Below are 20,122 nucleotides of genomic sequence, written 5' to 3' on the forward strand. Positions count from 1 at the left end.
AAAATGCAGAAACATACAACTATTTAGATCACTGAAAACAGAATCTTTGAGACTTTTTCTTTTATGTCAATATTTAAAGTCTTTGTATGTTTACTGTAGTTTGAAAATGCATAGGTAATCTCACAGAATATAAATACAGAAAAAAAGAAAATCTAATTAATGCATCTTTTTTAATTCACTTGATTTTAAAAGGTAGTTTAATTTATAATTATTTAAATATAAAAACACATTTGAATACAGCTTGAGAAAAAAAAAAGATGTTTTTCAGTAAACATCACATTCAATACAACACAATACTTAATACAACATGCACAATACACATATGTTAGTGCTGCGGGCGTATAAGTGGCTCTCACACACACACACACACACACAAACACACACACACACACACACACACACACACACACACACACACACACACACACACACACACACACACACACACACAGATGTGTGGGGTATATTGCTTGCAGACAGAGTAATGTTCAGATCTTTATATTTCTGTTGTTTATTTTCCTAAAGGGCCGAAGCTCAGTGTACACATCTGATTGGACTCCGTGTAACTCCTACAAAAAGGCCAACAGTTCATCATCAAAATACAAATAATATATAGATATAACCTGGCAAAAATCATATTTAGTATCTTTAATATTTAAAAAATAATATAGTTCTGCTTTACCTGGTAGGGAGATTCTGTGACTTCTGCTGACATTTTCTTTGATGACGATGATGGCATATTTCTTTTACCTATTAAAAAGTGTAACGTTACCATTAAACTTCCTCAAAGTTGAATGATAGGTAATATAAAACAGACTGGACCCCACATTTCTTAAAGCATCACTGTGGGTTATTAAAGGATTTAATGCTCACCATCACGAGAATCACACTCCCTCCTTTTCTTGTTGTGAGTCGCAAAACAGAACACAGAAATGCCGATGAGGACGGTCAAGATGATATCAGAGGCAAAAATGCCCAACACAGACCCCATATTTATCAGGTAACATGAACCACAGTCTGTAAAAAGGGGGAAAACACAGCGTTTTAACACCAAATCTCACAACATGGTGGTCAAGAACACCCAAGAAGTAAAGGTTTGAGTGGTACCTTGCTGTCCCTCTGTAGACCCTGAAAGAGAGTTAATAAAAAACTTAACTTTTAATAAAAGTAGAGAGAGTATATGCACTCAAACAGACAGAGCACCACTCACCAAAGAACGAACCAGAAATACAAAGAGCATCAGACATCTTCATGTTGGTTTCTGGCGAAGGAGGAAATGAGAGAATGTGGTTGCGGCTGTTGTTCTCTGCTAAAGGCCGAGGCAGTTACACCTCTAAACAAAAGCGGTAGATGGATTCACAATTGTCAACACCAGCGATACTGGCAGTTCTGTGAGGATTGTCAACGTGACTCCTTGAGGAGGAGTTCATCACACAGAAGAGGAAGCTGGTGTTGTTTCCTTTCTGTAATGTCAAACTCATGTGATGGTTACAGATCCCATACATGTGATCATGAATTCTTCCACACTGTCACATGTTATCATATGATCACGGGTCTTCTTTTTGACTTCATAACATATGTGTGATTCTTTAAAGTAACACATTTAAGTGGTGCCAAGCTAATGAGCTGTGTGATACCTGCAGTTTTGGCGAAGATGCATGAAACTATATCTCCAAATAGAGCATTTCCTCATGACCTGTGGTTTAGAGCAGGCGGGAGCCACTGCTGCTGTTGTTCGGGGGTGTATCTAATGACGATGTCCGGTCAAAGAAATGAAAGCATTGATTGTTTTTTCGAGGAAACTTTGAAACTTGCATACAGACAGAATCACTCAACAGAAGCTGCCCTTGCTCAGCTAACTGATGACTATTAGACTTAAACGTTATGGATTTAGTATTATGGCCCTGGCTTGGATGGTCAGTTATCTTTCTTTATTATGGCAGTTTATCTGACTGTAGATATGTTAGCTGTGGGGTTCCACAAGGAAGTTGCTTAGGCCCTTTACTCTTTTCTATTGTGTTCTATTGTCCCTTTGTCAAATAAGAATGCCAAAAAGGTAATGTATGCAGACGACACAACGCTATGCAGCTAAAAACTTGCAATCACGTTGATTCAAGACCTGGAGAGAGTGTCCAATTGGGTGAAAGTGAAAAAACTAGCCCTGAACATCCTTAAAATAGCGAGATATTATTATAGATATTACTGGACTGAGACAGAAAACAAAACAAATGGTTACATCATTGATCATTAAAGATAATCACATATAAAGACATTGATCAGAAAATTATCCTGAATAAAAGTCATCATTTGAATTAGGGTTAAAAAGCACATACAGGAAGGGAGATATTTAGCGAGCCTGAGATTTATCAAACATGTTGCTCAAGAAGCTCCAGTTATTGAAATCTATGGATGACATCACTCCAGTTCTCAGGTCTTTACAGCATTGTCTACTTTCTGTTCCCAGTTAAAACTAAACATTCAGAAGCAGCATTTGCCTTGTTGTTGAAATGTGCTATACAAATAAAAGTTTTTTTTTCGTATGATGTCAAAAGCCGACTGTTTTCCATTTCTTGCAGCCAACTATACACATAAGACCCTATGACTGCGTTTTTATTGAAGCACACGAAATATGTGTTCCATGTGCTCTATTAATGGTAAGTAATTAGTTATTAATACTAGATGATTTATAAACCAGGCATACGAATAACTGATGGATTTTCCAAGTGGGAAATCACGCTGTATAAACCAACAGATGTATTATTGTATGCAGATGTAGGCTTAAAATGCAATAATTTAATGGTAAAGTCGTTCTGAGCAATTCTAAACTCAAAATAAATTCCTCCTGTGTAATCAACCAAATTTTGTGACAGTTTAGCTACAGCCATTCCAACCCAATATCATGACCAGCCTCTTGATGAATCCCTTTGGTTTATTTATTCAAGGGGGTGTCTGCAGCATTCATTTAGATAACACACCAATCAGACGCCATTTATACATACTGATACAGCTGATGGGAACAAAAGTCAGCAGCAGATGGTGCTGTGTCCTGCTGTTAAATGGACAACGGTTTGTGAATTATACGCATGGTCGATGAATAGTGACATGTGCAAGACATTCTGTTTGTGTTAACAGCCACGGAGTTGAATGGGGAATGAATCCATTTTAACGTTTCCAATCATTTTTGGTTGAAAAAACAGGATTAAAAAACATAAACATGATAAGATCATGTTTATGTTTTTTAATCCTGTTCAACCAAAACTGCACAACCTTTAGATTAGCTCTTGCAATTGGCTCTGACATTCATGTACACTTCATCGGCTGTGAAGAGATGGGAGGAGAGAGACAGAGAGATAAATTAGTATTTGAAAACAGCAAACTATCGAATACCAAGACCTTATTAAGAGAGGCTTAAAGTACCAAAGCAGCCCAAAAATGTTTATGTATCAAAACAAAGAATCTTGTAAACATGATTATGAAAAGATATGAGCAGATCTGTGAGGCCGATCCCTCGCAAACCTTCTCAGCTGAACTTTTACGCGCCGTCGCCTCACCTTTTTCTATCTTCTGACGCCGATATCCAGCACATCTGTAGGTGACAACGACAATGACAAGGGTCAGCAGCACATCTGCACAGACGATGCCAGCTATCGTTCCCGGCTCGATCCTGTAGCAGGACACGGTGCTCTCTGTGAAACACAGACAGACAGAAATGAGTGGGATACGCAGGGAAGAAATTAATCATCAGTTGTCATCGGCTGGTTCTACATTTGCGTTGCTTGTTTTTCCAATTTACACTATTATGAACGAGTAATAACATTGACAACATTTGAGTTTCAAAGTTATGTGCGTTTTGTTTGCACGCACCTGGGAGGGCCACAGCCGCGTCTAAGGAAAACAAAAGAAGCAAAAACTGTGAGATATTCTTGCTGATTTCGGCACTCAGCAACACCTCTGTCAGATAAGTTTCCGTTGTAAAAAACGTTTGTGGTTTCCTGTGCAGGACCACGGAGGTATTTGCTTGTGCGCAAGGGCAGGACACATATGGAAATGTACTTACTGCACAAAAACATTAGGACAATAAAGAATTTGTTGTATCCCATTCTCAAATTTGGCAACTCAGTCGTCAGCTTTCTGAAAGACAAAAAGAGATCAAAATGTGCCTTCCCTAAATGCCGCTCAATGTAGATACACATTCCACAGAACAACCACACGTGGTATTATAAATACCGTTCTTTCTAATTAGTTAGAAAGAGTTAGTTAGTATATCCCCGCTAAATCCCCCAAACCGTTTAAAACAGTGGGTTTCACCTTTGACATTACTGAATGAGCAACTCCTTCATCACGATGAGTCACGTGCTTCTGAGTAGGCGTTTAACGAAAATTGTTGAGAACAAGAGAATTGAAAATGATTCACAAAATCAGAAATGGGCTCTCTGAAATCCTCAAAACGTCATAAATGTAACTGTTAAACGCAGTCCGTATGTTAAATTCTGTTTTCACACTAGGATAAAACGCAACTTTTACCACATATTCCTGTTTAAATTCGATCTAAAACTACAAACAAAACAGATTTTGACGAGCTTGAGCTGTTGAAAGTTTTAATGAGGAAGAGAAAGTGAGTTAAGATTCAAAAACCTGCTGAGCTCCAGCCGCTCCGCTATCTGGAATCCGAAAGATAATGTGACTCAAGTTTGCCATTTGTTTTCACTTTTGAATGATGACGTCAAATTGTCGTCCTTCCTCTTGCGCTGCCTGTTCTTTTTGAGAAAACACAACGCGGCTTGGAAGATTTTACGTGCCTGTATACATACTGCGTAGGTATACATTTCATTAGAATGAAAATCAATTTAATGCCCCAAGAAGTTTGTAATGGACTTTGGGCCAGCAAAATAGAAGGCACTATTTAACGGTGGTGGAAGTAGTGAGATCTTTCCCTCGAGTAGAAGTACCAAGACTACTGTAGAAAAACATAAAAGTACCGCATTCAAAATCTCAGTCAACTTAATATATCAAGATTTTAGTGCAGTTGAAAAGTGCATGTAGTTAACATTACTGCACAACAATAAAACAAAAAGACAAGAAAAAAATTAAAATAGATTGTCAGTACAAACACTATTACACAAACCTCAGGTGAGCTGCATCCTTTGCTGCTTTAAGTTTAGACACATGTGTACTTTACATCTGCTGCCAGAGCAGACGGCACGTGAGCTGGATCATCTCGGCCTGTTGAATGTGCCAACCTTTGAAAACATTTGCCTCCACTTCTTTGGCCACCCAGTGGAGCATGTGTCCTCGTGAGCAGCCTCGGGGGGGCAGTCAACTTGAGTTGTTCTGATAATGGAAGCTGCCCGCTCCACTTTGAGACAATCCTACTTGCTTTGTTTCATTTGAGCTCAGTAGTCTTTGCAGGAAATTAAATATCACACTTTGCGACAGCAGATGGAGCTGTGAGGCTTTATGGTAAATGATTATGGGGGGGGGGGGGGGTCCAGAAGATTGCAAAATTGTTGTTTATTCTGGCTGGAGGGTAGACTACATAAAATGTACAACACAATCATCAAATATTCCGAAAAGTCTGTAAAGCTTCTTTTGTATGAAAACATCAGCCGATTAAGAGAAAGATGGCGGAACCAATGTCTCTACAGCTGGGACTGGTAGCGTGGACTAGAATTATGTTTGTTAAAACCCAAAGACTTGTACACAGAGGCAAAATACAAGTTTAGCAAGGCAGTGAGAGATGCTAAACGACTGTACTCTGAGAAACTCCAACAACAGTTCTCAGCAAGTGACTCTGCTTCAGTTTGGAGAGGCCTCAAACACCTCACTAACTACAAGCCAAAACCCCCCACTCCATGAATCCGCCTGGCAGACGAGCTGAATGATTTCTACTGCAGATTCGAAAGACAATGTCCTGATTCCATCCCCTACAGCTCCACCAACCTGCTGCAGTCCCCCACCCCTCCCTCCCCCAGCTCATCAGGTGCTCACGCCTCTTCATCTATATCACCTTCCCCTACCCCACCAGCAACGACCCTCTCTATTCTGGAGAGAGACGTTAACCGGCTCTTTAAAAGACAAATTCCCCGTAAGGCAGCCAGTCCGGACTCCGTCTCCCCTCACACCCTGAAGCATTGTGCTGACCAGCTGTCTCTGGTGTTCACTGACATATTCAACACCTCCCTGGAGACATGCCACGTACCAGCCTGCTTCAAGGCCTCCACCATCATCCCTGTTCCCAAGAAGCCCAGGATCACAGGACTCAATGACTACAGGCCTGTCGCCCTGATCTCTGTAGTCATGAAGTCTTTTGAACGGCTAGTCCTGATCCACCTGAAGTCCCTCACCGACCCCCTCCTGGACCCCCTGCAGTTCGCCTACAGAGCCAACAGGTCTGTGGACGATGCTGTCAACATGGCCCTCCACTACATCCTCAGCATCTGGACTCCCCAGGAACCTACGCCAGGATCCTGTTTGTGGACTTCAGCTCTGCCTTCAACACCATCATCCCGTCTCTGCTGCAGGACAAACTCTCCCAGCTGCACGTGCCCGACTCCACCTGCAAGTGGATCACAGACTTCCTGTCTGACAGGAAGCAGCACGTGAAGCTGGGGAAACATGTCCCAGCCTCTCGGACCATCAGCACCGGTTCCCCCCAAGGCTGCGTTCTTTCCCCTCTGCTCTTCTCCCTGTACACCAACAGCTGCACCTCCAGTCACCAGTCCGTCAAGCTCCTGAAGTTTGCGAATGACACCACCCTCATTGGACTGATCTCTGGTGGGGATGAGTCCACCCACAAGTGGGAGTCTGACCATCTGGTGTTGTGGTGCAGCCAGAACAACTTGGAGCTCAACGCTCTAAAGACAGTGGAGATGGTTGTGGATTTCCGACGGAACAGAGCCCCACCCTCCCCCCTCCCCCTTCCATCTAGCAGAAGGCTGAGGTCCATCAGGACAGTTTCTTCCCGTCTGCTGTCGGGCTCATCAACAGAGCCCGGTCCCCCACTGACTGACTATAACATTCCACCGGTCACTCCCCTTCACACTGCACATGTCACTTTAACTGTAATTTATCACTTTGTCGTCACTCGTCACTTTGTTACTTGTTCGCTAGTGCTCTTTATGCTTAATAAATTTTTTTAATTTTTTTTAAAAACTTTTTTAATATTTTAAATTTTTAACTTTAACTTTATTGCCTTGTTTTACACTAACCCATAGCCTTATTCTACTAACCCATTGCATTAGCATTCCATTTTACTTTATTTTATTACTTGTGCACTGCTGTCTTGTTGTCTATTGTCACACTGTCGCACACCAACCGCCAAGACAAATTCCTTGTATGTTTGACATATTTTGGTAATAAATGTCTCCTGATTCCTGATTCAAATGATTTGATTTGAGTTTGAGTCATTAAGCGGGGAAATAAATTCAGTCACAAACATTTCACTGACATTACTCCCTCTGGATCCCTTTAATAATGTTCTCACAGCATCATTATAATACAAAATATATCAATGTATGAATTATGATTATTTACAAATAAGTTACGTAATGGTATGGATACAAAATATTGACAACCACCATAAACTTTAACTACAACATTAGAGCGACAAAGACACCAATGTATAAATGATGCAGTAATATAATATATGCTGAATTAATATAATTCATAAATAGGTTCTTTAAAATGAATACATTTATTTTTGGTACTTTTGTACTTTTGCTAAAGTACCAGAACTGGACTTTTACTGTTAACAGCATATTTTACTAATATAGTATCAATTATACTAAGCTAAGGTCTCTCACCATTGAAGTGAGACATGTTTTTAACTTAAATTTCCCTTAGATTTTTGTGGTTCTCTGGCCAGTTTCTATTCTCTGAGATGTGTAAGACCAACCCGAAAGCAGCTTTACATTTATTTTCACTTTCAAATTGGTCAACATTTCAAGACATAAAAGAAATAACTTCCTATATCAAACCTTTTTCAATTTATTCTTTCAATTCATTAGTTAAGCCAGTTTTAGATACTTTGTTTATATTTTTCTTAGAGCTGAAAACACTTATGTAAACATGTGTAGGATTAGGGGAATTTGTTGGTTGAAATGGAAAATATCATTACTAATGGTGTTTCTTTAGTGTTAAATCAACTGAAAGGAAAGTAAGTAGTCACTTAACAGTTGCGTTTTCATTACCTTAGAAATAGCCGTCCCTATCTACATATGTGGGGTTCGCTCCCATGCTTCCAGTGCTGTAGTGGTAAAATTAGAGGTGGGTAAACTCTGAATTTTGTGATCATACAGACCTCGATGCGATGCGAAGCAACACAAAGCGTCGGGACTCTGTAAGGCTGTCCTGGCTATATTGCATTATGTTATCAGTAAAAGTCATATACAATCAATGACAATGAATAAATGTGTTAGTTTGTAGTTTATTCAATTTAAGAAAACAGTAAAGAAAAGTATGTCAACACAACACGACAATTGCAGATTAATACTATCTACATACCGAGTCTCCTTTTCATAGTAGTTCCCAGAGGGCCTCCTTGTCCTCCACGTGCTTCTCCTCTCTCTATTCGACCTGGTGTTTCTCCTCTCCCTGTGCTCTCTGCATCATTACCTGTCCTATCACTGCCGGAAAAAATATGTTGAATTTAAGAGTTAACCAGTTAAGCAGCCTGTCAATTACACTGTCAGCGTAAGTTAAAGGAACACTCATGTACTACCTATGTCATCATAAATAGCCTAACCCTACAGCATGTTTTTTTTCACATTGAGAACGGACTTGTTTTCTAATCTACGCGTCACCAGGCGTTTTTCTTTTCCTTTTACCGTTCACAACCAGCGAACACAGAGCGTGCGAGTACTACCTCCCCCGTCGGTCGTTCCGCCCGCAACAACGACTACACCCCCCCCGTCGGACCTTCTCGACCGGTCCGCGAAATATTGTCTGACATGAAACTGGTCCGTGAGGTGAAAAAGGTTGGGGACCACTGGGCTGATCCACAATGTGAATGTGTTTACACACCTCCTGGATCCTGATTGGTGTCGCTGCTGCAGCCGCAAGACACATTTACAAGACACACACATACAGCGCAGATGAAAATGATTCAGACTACGCCGTTTATATGTTCAACAATAGAAAACGTAGTCTTAGCTGTTTTAAAATTACACCAAGTTTATTTCGGAGTATTCAAACGGAAGAATACAAGGCGCAGGGAACTTTGAGGTGCGTAAACACCACTTAGAGGTGGGTAAACGAAAATTCCAGAGGTGCGTAAACGGCGTTTACGTGCGTTTACCCTACAGTAAATGCCCTGTACCCTACACTACAGCCCTGCATGCTTCTACAGTAGCTGTCACGGTGTGGTTTTATTTCCTGTCTTATTGTGTAGTTTTCTGCTTCTTGTCTCCCTGGGTAACTTCACTTCCTGCCTTTTCCTGTCATCCCCTGTGATTGTCTGATTGTTTCCAATGTTTCCAATCACCTGCACCTCCCTAGTGTATTTAAGCAGTGTGTGTCTCTTGTCACTTGTCACGTCATTGTTTATTGTCCTGGATGTCGCTATTTTCTGCCTGCCGTTTTTGCCCCTGTTCCTGTATACGTTTTTGCCCCTTGGCCATTTTGTGTTGGAGTTTCTGACTATTAAAGTCTTTTGTTTTTGAGAAAAGTCTGCATTTGAGTCCTGCCTTCCACCCACCCTGACAGTAGCCCAGAATGGACAAATACAGGGATCGGACACTGAGTCTTTAAACAAAGGAGTAAATCAGTTAATAAGCACAAAATGTCAATTTACATAAATTAAGTCAATTTTCATCAACAATATCTATGTAAAAAAGACCATCGATTAATTAATTCATAAATAAAGTAGTATAGTGCTTGTGATATTTTCTTAAAATGTGTTGTTCATGTCTCCTTTATTCAGATATGTTAATGTGTTTTTTGTTTGTCATTCAGCATTGTAAAATTGCACACAACTCTCTTTTTTTGAGGATTAAGTAAGTCCATAAAGTAAAAGTATAATTATTACTGGACCAAGTCTTGGTCACATCTATAGTAGGGCTACTTACTTTGAGAGAACTAGTGTACTTTGTACTTAATGTACTTGAAAATTAAAGTTAGTTTGTAAATGTTTTAACTTGCAGGTCAACATTTAACACAGAAGCGTGAGGTGACGAGGAACAACGTGGTCTGCGTGTACAAGCAGGTGGCTGATAAGACAACAAGCCACTCACACTACATCACAGATCCCTCCGGCACCAGACATCACTTCTACAACCGTAAAATATTAGTTAGACAGTTACAGTTGACAACCAATATCACAGTACTAATGTAGTGATGTGAGCCATCCGGCATAATGCATATTACTTTTCTGCTAGTACCTCTGTGCTTTCACTTTGTAAACAACATAATGTTTACTCAGAAAAATGCATTTCCACCTAATGCTATTTCAATTTTTAATTCAACGTTCCAAATACTTTGTACACCATTGTGTACATTTGTGTTCAATTGGCATACTTTGTTTATGTATATTTGTTGTAATACTCAACCGTCCTGTGTGTGTGTGTGTGTGTGTGTGTGTGTGTGTGTGGCTTCCCCTTCGCTAGAGGGGGTTGAGCACAGCTGGGGGCGGTGACGGGGAACAACGTGCTCTGTGTGTACAAGCAGCCAGCGGATAAGACAACAAGCCACTCACACTTCATCACAGAGCATCACAGAGCACGCCGGCGCTGCGAATCACTTCATCGACGTTTTGAGCAGCCTGGTGACGGAAAGGGACGACCTATTGAGGATTTCAAAGCAAAACCGCTTCTGACATGCACTTTGATAAACGTGAGTACGTGTGCTTCTGATCTGTTAACTACGTGCAGGCTACTAAGTGGTACGGCTGGTATCATTTATAAAGTTGAATGGCTTGACATTGATGATGACAAATGATTGTTTTTTTAAATGAATACATTACTGAACCTCCTTTAGACATTCAGTAATGTGTGATTGTTTTATTGGCAGCTAATTAACTAATTGATTTGCATTTTTAAGCCTTCAAAATTCAACATGCATCCCTCCATCATAACCAAACACGTTTAAGTTTTTACTTGATTTGGGACTGTCAGTGTTTTCAGTTAATAGGCCACAATTTTTACTTCTGATTGAATGCAGATGAGTGACCTCATCAGCCGTAATTCCACTTTTTGTTGAATGACAGCATAATATCTGCAAATCTGCAAAGAGTCAGGACATTTTTTGGGGAAACCCTGATACACCTCCACCCCTGCTTATTGTTTTTCAGTTCCCCTTTTGATTCTTGCCAGACCAGCAAACTTTGTGACCCGACAACTTAACTTTCTTCGTTCGTGCCCAGTTCGGCACATGCTTGAGTGATTACAAATTAGTCTGGCTTGCCGGGCTGAGTTATACCACATAATGAGGAAGTTGGCTCCGCACCGCTTCTTTCTTTCGGTTCAGAGCAAGCCAAAACAGAAAGGTCGTCGGAATCCCCAACCTCCCACGCACATGACTCAATGTCCAGGGGTTTCCACAGCTGCTATTTGAATACGGCACAGAGTAGCCCGGAGCGCCGCGTTGGCAGTGTGAGCAAATCCAACGGCTATAGATGTGTGTTGGCCAAGATGTCCGCTAACTATTAAAAGCTATTTCCGCTGATGTGTGAGTGAAAGTATTGAGCAACTTCCACCGTCTGGCAATCAACTGTTTCATAGAGGCTGTGTAGTTACATCATCAGTAAACTTGTTGTAAATATCAAATGACTCAGGGTTGAGTAACCCATAGTAACACCTTCTGAACTTGAAAATGAAACCTGGTGTCACTAAAATGCACGACTGATGTAATTTGTTCGAATGAAGTGACCTTTACTATGATGTGTGGGCAGGTTGCACACAGCAGCACATTGTTTAGGACCGGTTTTTAGCTGGAAGTGAAAGAGTTTCTTTTGAAAGGCGGAACTAACTTATCTAAACTCCACTAACACACATTTCTCTCTCTCACTGGTGGGATTTGCCTTTGTGTTTTGCAAGTATTCCCTCTTTGTATTTGCCGTGTAGAACAGAGCTGTCTCGGGTCTGCTTTGGCCCATCACGACAGTTGATATTCACAAAAGAAGTAACTAAAGAAGTGCCTGCGGGACATGTAGGTGAATTAGAAAGCAGCCACACGTGTCGAGGTGACGCGCCTGTGACACACCGAAGACAGGAAGATGTGGTTTGCCTCTCTGTTAGCGTAATGGAGCGAGACAGTGAGATGTCATAGAAAATACGCTGTGGCAATCCCATGCAAAAGGTTTTCTGATGAATCGGTCTGGTTTTGCACGGCCACAAGATCTGTGTTCCTAATGGAGGAGGTTTCTCAGAGCTTTATCTTCCACAGACAAGGTGGAAATATCACTTTATCTTTCTGTGGAAAGAAGCTTTTGAGGAAAAAACTTGTGTGGTGACATCACATCTGCTGGAAACATCAGAACTCTCTTTGTAAAGTGTTTTCCTAATTTCTCACCTGTTTAATGGAAATAATCCTTTTTTTTTATCACCGGGGGGAAACCTATCATAATGGATTCGATATTTTCTATTTCATGTACTTTTATGTAAAGAGGTGCAAAAACATGCCCCAATGGAGAAAGTGAGCGGGACGGAATTTAAGTTACAGCAGTTGTAATCTAACATTTATTTGGCGCTGCATTAGTTAAAATCTAAGCTTCAATAAAGCAAAGGCCATGTTGATGAGTAAAATGTTGATATACTCAAGTTTATCAATATATTCTCACTCACGTGTGACCAACTTCCTTCGGGCACATATTACCTTTTTCAGCGCCAAAAGAGAAGCAGTGTTGCAGTCTGCCCACAGTGAAGAAACTCTTGGAGCGGAAGAGAAGACGCGAGACGTCGTCTGGTCAACCCTGCTGCTCTACGGCCGTCACAAGTCCTGCTCCTCCGACCACTGTCACAGTAAGGTGGCGCACAGAGGGGATCACCATCTCACGACGTGTGACAAAGATCTGACTGTTTTTCTATCTTCTCTTCTCCCAGCTGTCACCTTCAGCAGAACAGTTTACCTGCACAGGTGAGAGAGCAGTCTGGTGATATTCCTTTTCCGAGCTTCACTATAGTTGTTTAGTTTATTTATTTCGAGACAACACACTACCCTCCAAAGATCCACCAATTTGACAAAGAAATGACACAGTCCTTTTTTCCCCAAGCCTACAAAACAACCAATTCAATATCAATGAAGCATTACCACAATTATTTGTTTTACATATTGTCTGACCGTCCGTTTTAGGGGCTTCGAGCAGCTACTCAGACATGGCAGTGAGCTATAAGCAGTGGACTCCGGCAGCAGAGCCGGCAGTCGGTTACTACCACGTCCATCCAGAAACCAGCTACGATGCCGCCTTCAGCATCCCAATGACATCTGAGTACGGCGCACAGCAGCACGTCCCGGGATATGAAGACACAATGTCTCTGACATACGTAAGAGAAATCCTGTAATAACGGACTGTTTACGTATCTGTATCCAACTGTGTGGTGGTTTGACCTTTTACCTGCTTTCTCCTGAGCAGGAGTGCCCGATGAGTGCGGCCGCAGAGGCCGGCATGGCTTCGGCTTGGTCCCATTTGGGTCCCAATCCGACCACACAGCTGAGTTTTGGTTCGCCGATGGACGCCGCTAAGCTGGAAGAGGCCCGGATGCTGCTGAGCGGGATGGACAACAGCAGAGCTACTGGGCAGGATGAAGATGGAGACACGTGAGTGCTTCTGGGAGAATGCATGTGTGTGAGAATGCGCCGTGTGGATCCCATGTGTGTAAGAGAATTTTCTTTGAGGTCGTAGATCACACTGATAGCAAACAGGCAGACGGACAGACACACACACACACACACACACACACACACACACACACACACACACACACACACACACACACACACACACACACACACACACACACACACACACACACACACACACTGCTGACATTGTGTCATGAAAGTGCAAATCGGAGCACACGATTTAGCTACAGTATTAGTAGAGGAGTTTCGTTTTCCGTCACAAGATCTATATTTGCAGTCTGGTAATCCTACAAAGATGAACAAAACCAAAAGATGTGAATTAGTCAGCCTCTCATGCTCAATGTTTACATGAAGTGGGGAGACAAATTCAACTGTGAAAGGGAAACATGTGCAATTGGTTGCAAGGATTACCCCGACACTCCTGCCAAATGTAAAATAAACGTATTGTGTGCTCTTGTTCTTTCAGCATCCTGCACATCTACACTGCCAAAGGGCTCAGGGAGTGTGCCTTTGCCGCTGCAGAGAGGTTGAGGGATGTCGGTGGGCTTGATGCTAAAGAGCACAAGGGAAAGGTATGAAAAAATCTTTCCAAGTGTGCAAATTGCTCTTTTGGGCACACATACATTTTTTTGAATCCATAAACGTTAGCACGATCATTTCTCACAATAAAGTATTTTAATTGATGTGCTCGTGCAGACTGCTTTACTGGTGGCGGTGACAGCAAACCAACCGGGGATTGTGCAAGATCTTCTCTCCTTTGGCACGGACATCAATGTCTGTGACGTTAAAGGGCAAACTGCCCTTCATCTGGCTGTCCACTATGGTCTACCTGGGGTTCTTCAGGTAAGGCGGCACTGGTGATTGATTGATTTGGCATGACTGCCACAGCACTCAGGAAAGTAGGCTGTACCTAGCAGACCTTAATGATTCCTCTTTTGCAGGTAATTCTGTCCAGCAGGCCGTCTGTCAACCTGGAGGCTCGCAATTTTGAGGGTAACTTAATATTAATTAATATTAATATACAATGCAATCGAGAGGAGTAGTGTTGACCTAGTCAGTATAATTTGGACTAGGTTTTCAGCACCAATTCCAAAGTCTTTATATTAATTGAGCCTTAATTTGAACGTGTGTTCTTCTTTGCTTCAGGTATGACTCCTCTGCACTGTGCAGCCATCTCTCACAGTGTCACCGTGAAGGCGTTGTCCAACTGTGAGCAAGCAGATGTTTGTCTTCGCACCAAGGCTGCGGAGAAGCTGTCCTGCGTGCAGATGCTTCTCAGCGCCGGGGCGTCGCTCCTCAGCCAGGTGCAATATAGCTCCTCCTATTCTGAACGTCACACGAGCAAGTACGCATCTATGTGGCACAATAGAGACGTGTTAGTAGATGGTGGGTCATATGGAATCAAATGGAGTTAAAAATGTTAAATCCTTTCCGTTCAGTCAGAATAATACATTTATAGTGGCAGCTATTGTCCAATTCTAATGACAAACCATTATTCTCCCACTACTCCCTGTTTGGGTTTATTCTGCCTTCGTTGACACCTAAATGTCAAAAATTATTATTTTTTAAAAATAAATAGCAATTTTCATTTATCTACTTCCAGGAAATCAAAAGTAACAAGACCGTGCTGCACTTGGCAGTAAAGGAGGGGAACATCGACCTGGTGAATTATCTACTGACGATTCCTATGCAGAACATGAAAGACTTTGTCAACTTGAAAGTGAGTCCCACTCTGGCACAAAACTCAAAAGTGTTAGTGGCTTTGCACGCATTTACAAGTATATACTATACACATACCTGACTATATAGTCTAAGTCATGCGGCAAATCCCTCTTTCGCATAGGCGCATGGTCACACAGCTTTGCACATGGCAGCTGGTCTCCATGGTAACCCCCACCAGGAGGAGATACTGCAGCTGCTCCTACGCAGAGGAGCCGACCCCAGCATCCGCAACCTGGAGAACGACCAGCCAGCTCACCTGCTGCAGAGCGGCACCCAGGGAGACAAGGTGAGCAGCACAACGTCTTAAAAGCCAGCCACACCTGCACTGCTTTCATCGGGGATTTATGAGCGATCATTATTGTATGGCTTAATTTCCAGCTCAAGCTCATGCTGAAGAAACGAAGTGCTGCCTCTCGTCGGCGTATCGTGTCCTTGCAGGACCAAGGATGACACGAAAATCCCCACTTGTAATTCCCATTCGGATGGAATGCGTTTTTAAGGATTTACAGTTTTTTGTTGTGTTGCTTCGGGAATCTCTGTCTTCTATAATGTTCACAACTATTTCCACTAGATTAGACAAATAATCTGTGTATACTTTACCTGGCATTTAGTGTCTGTAATTTATTTATCTTAGCATTGGGCGAATTGTTCATGTGTAGGCAAAGCATTTCATTCCATAAGACATTTTAATCCAAGCATATATTTTTGTCAAAAAGGGCATTTAACTTTTTTTAAATGAAAACCTTTAAACAAACAAAAATGAAGAGGCAAAAATCAGAGGATGAAGACACCAGTGCAAAATAGTATTCCTTTTCCTGACAGGTTACAGTTTAATGTTGATTTCCATGAAATCGTTGGTAAAACAAGACAATGTTAATAATGCCTTTAAATAAGAATGACATAATTTAACTGTCAGTCTGTATGCATCATACTTACATGAGTAACATCAAGTACAACTTTTCTGGGAAAATGAACTTGACTATGTAAAACAAGTATGTATTGAAACTGGTTGTGGCAAAGAATGTATCACAGAGACCTTACGTGGGTAAGTGTGCTGAGAAATTGTCTGACTAGCTGTACATTTTAGTCATGAGTCATGACTAAAAGCACAGAAAGACTTGTGACTAAAGCTCCGTCTAAATGCTTTGATGTTCAAATTTACACCATCCCACTAGAGGACTACTAGGAAAGTGTCCGGAGGATTTTATTTTTCAAGCCAAGTGTCAACTGAGGTTTCTTCCATTGTAATTAACCATAGTGGGAGGGGAAACTGTTTTTTTGGGTGTGATTTATTTGGTTTCAATCTGCCTCTGACATACGAGTCTTCTGCTTAAGAAGTTGTAATTCTTGTAAAGCACACCGTGAAGATTAATCTCAAAATAACAGCCTAATAATACTATTACACATAAGATGATTGTCAAAGAAAACACTGATAAAATCATCTGGAGTAGAAGACCTTTATTTGAAAGGGTCCCATTTTTTCACAGGTATTCATTTGATTTGTAATGCCTTTGCCTTTACATTAAAGCAGAACAAACGCAATCACTGTATCACATTGATTAAATAATTATTCAACTCAACTTTGTCTTTTAATTTCCATCAAGACATTACGCGATATTTCATTTTATGTTATACTGGTCATATTCTATCTATTCTATTCCATCTATGTCTTAATCATGCTAGAAAAAGTAGATATTGACAGAAGGGAAGAAACATAATGGCAAAGGACATTTGTTACACTTGATCATTGCAATGTTATGAACTGGAACTTAACTTTCTGTCAAAGTTTCTGTCAAAGAGTTTTGACAGAAACTTCAAGGTATTTCAAACTCAACAAAACCAGGTGAGGATGCGTTGAAAAAAACCCTGTTCATCGTCTTGCTGGCAGAAGTGTACTAGCCAAACAGAGATGGCAATAAATAACCAGTGACCATGCTGTGCATTCTCTGGCGCAGTTCTCCCCCTCAATTAGATACTTTATTTTCTATACAGTTTGAGGAGGCACTGCAAAAGAAAAGGAAAGAAATCAGGCAGAATTGCAGAGAGAAAGGTAAAATCATCAGTTCTAGCACATAATAATCCTCATCATGAAGGGAACTTACCCTCTGTCTTTGGGATTTCAGTAACAGATGAGCTGGACCTGCGAACAGAAATAAGGAAATTAGTAAGTGTCTAAAGTGTGTTTAGTTGTTTAAAATGACTGGATAGGAAATAAGATTGAAAACTGTGGCGACAACTTGGACTAGGAGCGTACATTATCACGGCTACATGATCCAACAACGGTTGGAGCCACAGAGTTCTGAGGTAATTGAGAAGTATCAGGCCTCGTCTTTCTTGTCATCTCGTCATAAAAGCAGCATGCGATCAGATCAGATCAGATCAATACACTTTGCCCACTCACAACCAACATAAAAGGAGTTTGATGCATTATAGCAGCAAGCACTGACATGAAGAGAAGATTAATGCATTACCCAAATGTGATTTGCCACACAAGGTTCTATGTAAAACATTCTGCAATGTGTTGCAAGTGAGTTTTAGGTTGAGAATGCAGAACAGGGAATGGGGGTATTTGGAGAACAGGCATCCAGGGCAGGGGTAGGAAAAGCTGTGGGAAACTCAGTTTTAGTCAAACAACAAGACATTTTTTTTCTCCACACTGGTTGTGTATTCCCTTCAAGTCAACTTCATACAGCATGCGCAGGCGGATCATCCACTAAACTTTGTACAATTCTTACTTGGATGAGGATTTTACACAATTTGTGAATTTTTTACCTGTTTGAAAAATTAAAGATTAGTTACAAGGGCAAAGGTGATCCTGTATATATGATTTAAACCTCTGCAATTCAAGTGTTATGTAAGAAAGTCTAAACTTACTGAGGGCTATTAAAATGCCAGAAACAAACATGATTGCTGCCAGGACAACCCCCGTAGTCCGCAAAGTCTCATAATCTATGAGGAACACAACCGTATGGGACTTTACAGAGCTGAATTTACGATGAACTCAAAAAATACCTGTATAAATATGTTTAACGTGATGCTTTGGATTCCTGAAAATAGCATATGGCGTAAATCTTACCATAATTAAAGTCACTCTGGTCTGGAAACATAGTTTCTGCAAAAACAAAGTACGGTCAGTTACAGAGAACAGATTGAAATTGTCGCACAGAGTGCTGCTCCGACGACAGCACATCAGCACCACGGAAAGCAAGGTTTGCAGCTCTTCAGATCTGCAGGCTTGGCTCCACAACCCCTCTGGAGTATTGTTTTTTTTTTTCTACTGAGAAGATGTCAATGCAGCATCTTCGCTCAGCAGAAAAAACATGCACCATTCGTAAAGTGGGTTACAAGCCAGCAGCAAGGTACAGCAGCACAGAAACAAAGCACGATTAATAAGGGATAACACACGTTTAAAAAGCCACTTGAAATCACCTTCTGTTATTGTTTGACCCAAATCAACAGTATTTAAGAATAATCTACTCTTAAACAGAGGGATTTTGCAAATGTAAGCCTGTGTGAATGTGGCTTGCATGTTGCTGAACGGTCACAACCAAGTGACCGAGGCAGCGGTTTGTACTACAAAGGCTCTACGGTTTGAGAGAAACATTTCAAGTAATGTTCATTTATTCATCCCAGTGAGGGGTTTACTGTGAACTCCCTATGTTCTATCACCGATCCATACATCAGCAGTAAATTGGCTCTTTGGCACTGCAGCAGCCATGCAGCAGGCTAATCAAATATGTGTACCAGAGTAAACGCATTACATCAATTCATGCATATTAAATGACACGTTACAAATAGATTACACAATTAAGGACCAAACCCATGATTAATTTTGTTTTCATGCACGTTTCACAAAAATGAATGAAGATCCGATTAGAGAAGAAAACAATCAAACCTGTGGTGGCCATGGCTGCAGTGTGGAGATGTAGAGGACCTTCGTCTCAGAGACTTTGCAGGTTGCAGGTTCAGGTTGGGTATGAAAGAAGGTAGCCTGACAGGACCGCATGCAGAACTGTTGAGGAGCACTCAGATAAATCAGCAGAGACCCTCTGGTGGCCGCAGCGAAACACTGCATTCAGTGGTGGGATACTCCCACTGGGGCTAGTGGGTCAGCTCGGTAGCCCAAAATTACATTAAATAAAAGCGTAAAAGCTAATGTAATGCTACTATAAAGGTATATTCAAGCTATCACACTGAGGGGCATGGAAGTGTATGGGGGTATTAACTGCATGTGTGGAGAAAAAAAAGGGTATTTTTGATATTTAAGAATTTATGATATAATCTTTGATGCTATAATCGTATCATGGATTTTGTAAAAGACTCCAGTCAGTTTTTAGTACACAATGCTTTATTGAAACGTTGCTTGCATTCTAAATATGCACCATTTTCTATTCCATGTCCTCTTTTCTGCAGTGCAGTCAGCCCGTTCCTGCAACACCAGGGAGAGTCTGCATATGCAGCTTTTCCTTACGCAGGGTGTGCCACTATCACTAGAGTTTTCCAATAGCATTGAAAAGAGAGATGTGTCAAATATTTATTTGGTTTTCATAGACAGCCGTCTCCAAGTGCTCCACAGTGCAGCACATAAATCATTCACACTATCACT

The 20,122-nt window shown here is 41.2% G+C and overlaps 4 protein-coding genes across 5 annotated transcripts; 1 reads left to right on the top strand and 3 right to left on the bottom strand.

The window, feature by feature from the left end:
- Window positions 1-45: 45 nt before the first annotated feature.
- Window positions 46-2,381, bottom strand: tyrobp (transmembrane immune signaling adaptor TYROBP). The gene is made up of 5 exons (XM_040165310.2): window positions 1,211-2,381; window positions 1,108-1,128; window positions 874-1,017; window positions 683-750; window positions 46-569 (listed from the first exon to the last, which is right to left on the bottom strand). Exons 1-5 carry the CDS (start codon window positions 1,251-1,253, stop codon window positions 489-491), a joined length of 357 nt encoding a protein of 118 aa, XP_040021244.2. The 5' UTR covers window positions 1,254-2,381; the 3' UTR covers window positions 46-488.
- Window positions 2,382-2,911: 530 nt separating this feature from the next.
- Window positions 2,912-4,751, bottom strand: hcst (hematopoietic cell signal transducer). Of its 2 annotated transcripts, XM_078095180.1 has the most exons (6): window positions 4,636-4,701; window positions 4,309-4,359; window positions 4,058-4,131; window positions 3,865-3,885; window positions 3,552-3,686; window positions 2,912-3,318 (listed from the first exon to the last, which is right to left on the bottom strand). In XM_078095180.1, exons 3-6 carry the CDS (start codon window positions 4,098-4,100, stop codon window positions 3,275-3,277), a joined length of 243 nt encoding a protein of 80 aa, XP_077951306.1. In that variant the 5' UTR covers window positions 4,101-4,131; window positions 4,309-4,359; window positions 4,636-4,701; the 3' UTR covers window positions 2,912-3,274. The 2 variants fall into 2 exon arrangements, with proteins under 2 accessions (XP_077951306.1, XP_040021247.2); XM_040165313.2 differs by lacking the exon at window positions 4,309-4,359 and having other exon boundaries at window positions 4,636-4,751.
- Window positions 4,752-10,650: 5,899 nt separating this feature from the next.
- Window positions 10,651-17,096, top strand: nfkbid (nuclear factor of kappa light polypeptide gene enhancer in B-cells inhibitor, delta). Its single transcript, XM_078095170.1, has 12 exons — window positions 10,651-10,827; window positions 12,817-12,953; window positions 13,035-13,068; window positions 13,285-13,475; window positions 13,565-13,749; window positions 14,261-14,366; window positions 14,491-14,637; window positions 14,736-14,787; window positions 14,941-15,098; window positions 15,398-15,514; window positions 15,638-15,802; window positions 15,895-17,096. The coding sequence occupies exons 1-12, from the start codon at window positions 10,812-10,814 to the stop codon at window positions 15,964-15,966; spliced, it is 1,380 nt and encodes a 459-aa protein (XP_077951296.1). The 5' UTR covers window positions 10,651-10,811; the 3' UTR covers window positions 15,967-17,096.
- fxyd7 (FXYD domain containing ion transport regulator 7) lies at window positions 16,962-19,568 on the bottom strand. Its single transcript, XM_078095181.1, has 6 exons — window positions 19,412-19,568; window positions 18,593-18,628; window positions 18,391-18,465; window positions 18,252-18,288; window positions 17,619-17,656; window positions 16,962-17,520 (listed from the first exon to the last, which is right to left on the bottom strand). The coding sequence occupies exons 1-6, from the start codon at window positions 19,422-19,424 to the stop codon at window positions 17,501-17,503; spliced, it is 219 nt and encodes a 72-aa protein (XP_077951307.1). The 5' UTR covers window positions 19,425-19,568; the 3' UTR covers window positions 16,962-17,500.
- Between the last annotated feature and the right edge of the window lie 554 nt (window positions 19,569-20,122).

This window comes from Gasterosteus aculeatus, chromosome 20 (genome assembly GCF_964276395.1).
Source record: "Gasterosteus aculeatus chromosome 20, fGasAcu3.hap1.1, whole genome shotgun sequence".
In the NCBI taxonomy this organism is placed as follows: Eukaryota; Metazoa; Chordata; class Actinopteri; order Perciformes; family Gasterosteidae; genus Gasterosteus; species Gasterosteus aculeatus.

Bases quoted from the DNA above. Each gene is read 5' to 3' on its own strand.
- tyrobp (XM_040165310.2), bottom strand. From the start codon at position 1,253: ATGAAGATGTCTGATGCTCTTTGTATTTCTGGTTCGTTCTTTG. The intron at 1,129-1,210 runs GTGAGTGGTGCT...ACTCTCTTTCAG, and splicing joins TATTTCTGGTTCGTTCTTTG to GGTCTACAGAGGGACAGCAA. The intron at 751-873 runs GTGAGCATTAAA...ACTTTTTAATAG, and splicing joins GGAGTGTGATTCTCGTGATG to GTAAAAGAAATATGCCATCA.
- hcst (XM_040165313.2), bottom strand. From the start codon at position 4,100: ATGGGATACAACAAATTCTTTATTGTCCTAATGTTTTTGTGCA. The intron at 3,886-4,057 runs GTAAGTACATTT...TGTTTTCCTTAG, and splicing joins TGTCCTAATGTTTTTGTGCA to ACGCGGCTGTGGCCCTCCCA. The intron at 3,687-3,864 runs GTGCGTGCAAAC...TGTGTTTCACAG, and splicing joins CGCGGCTGTGGCCCTCCCAG to AGAGCACCGTGTCCTGCTAC.
- nfkbid (XM_078095170.1), top strand. The intron at 14,367-14,490 runs GTATGAAAAAAT...GTGCTCGTGCAG, and splicing joins CTAAAGAGCACAAGGGAAAG to ACTGCTTTACTGGTGGCGGT. The intron at 14,638-14,735 runs GTAAGGCGGCAC...CCTCTTTTGCAG, and splicing joins GTCTACCTGGGGTTCTTCAG to GTAATTCTGTCCAGCAGGCC.
- fxyd7 (XM_078095181.1), bottom strand. The intron at 18,466-18,592 runs GTAAGATTTACG...TGTTCCTCATAG, and splicing joins CCAGAGTGACTTTAATTATG to ATTATGAGACTTTGCGGACT. The intron at 17,521-17,618 runs GTAAGTTCCCTT...TTTCTTTTGCAG, and splicing joins TGAAATCCCAAAGACAGAGG to TGCCTCCTCAAACTGTATAG.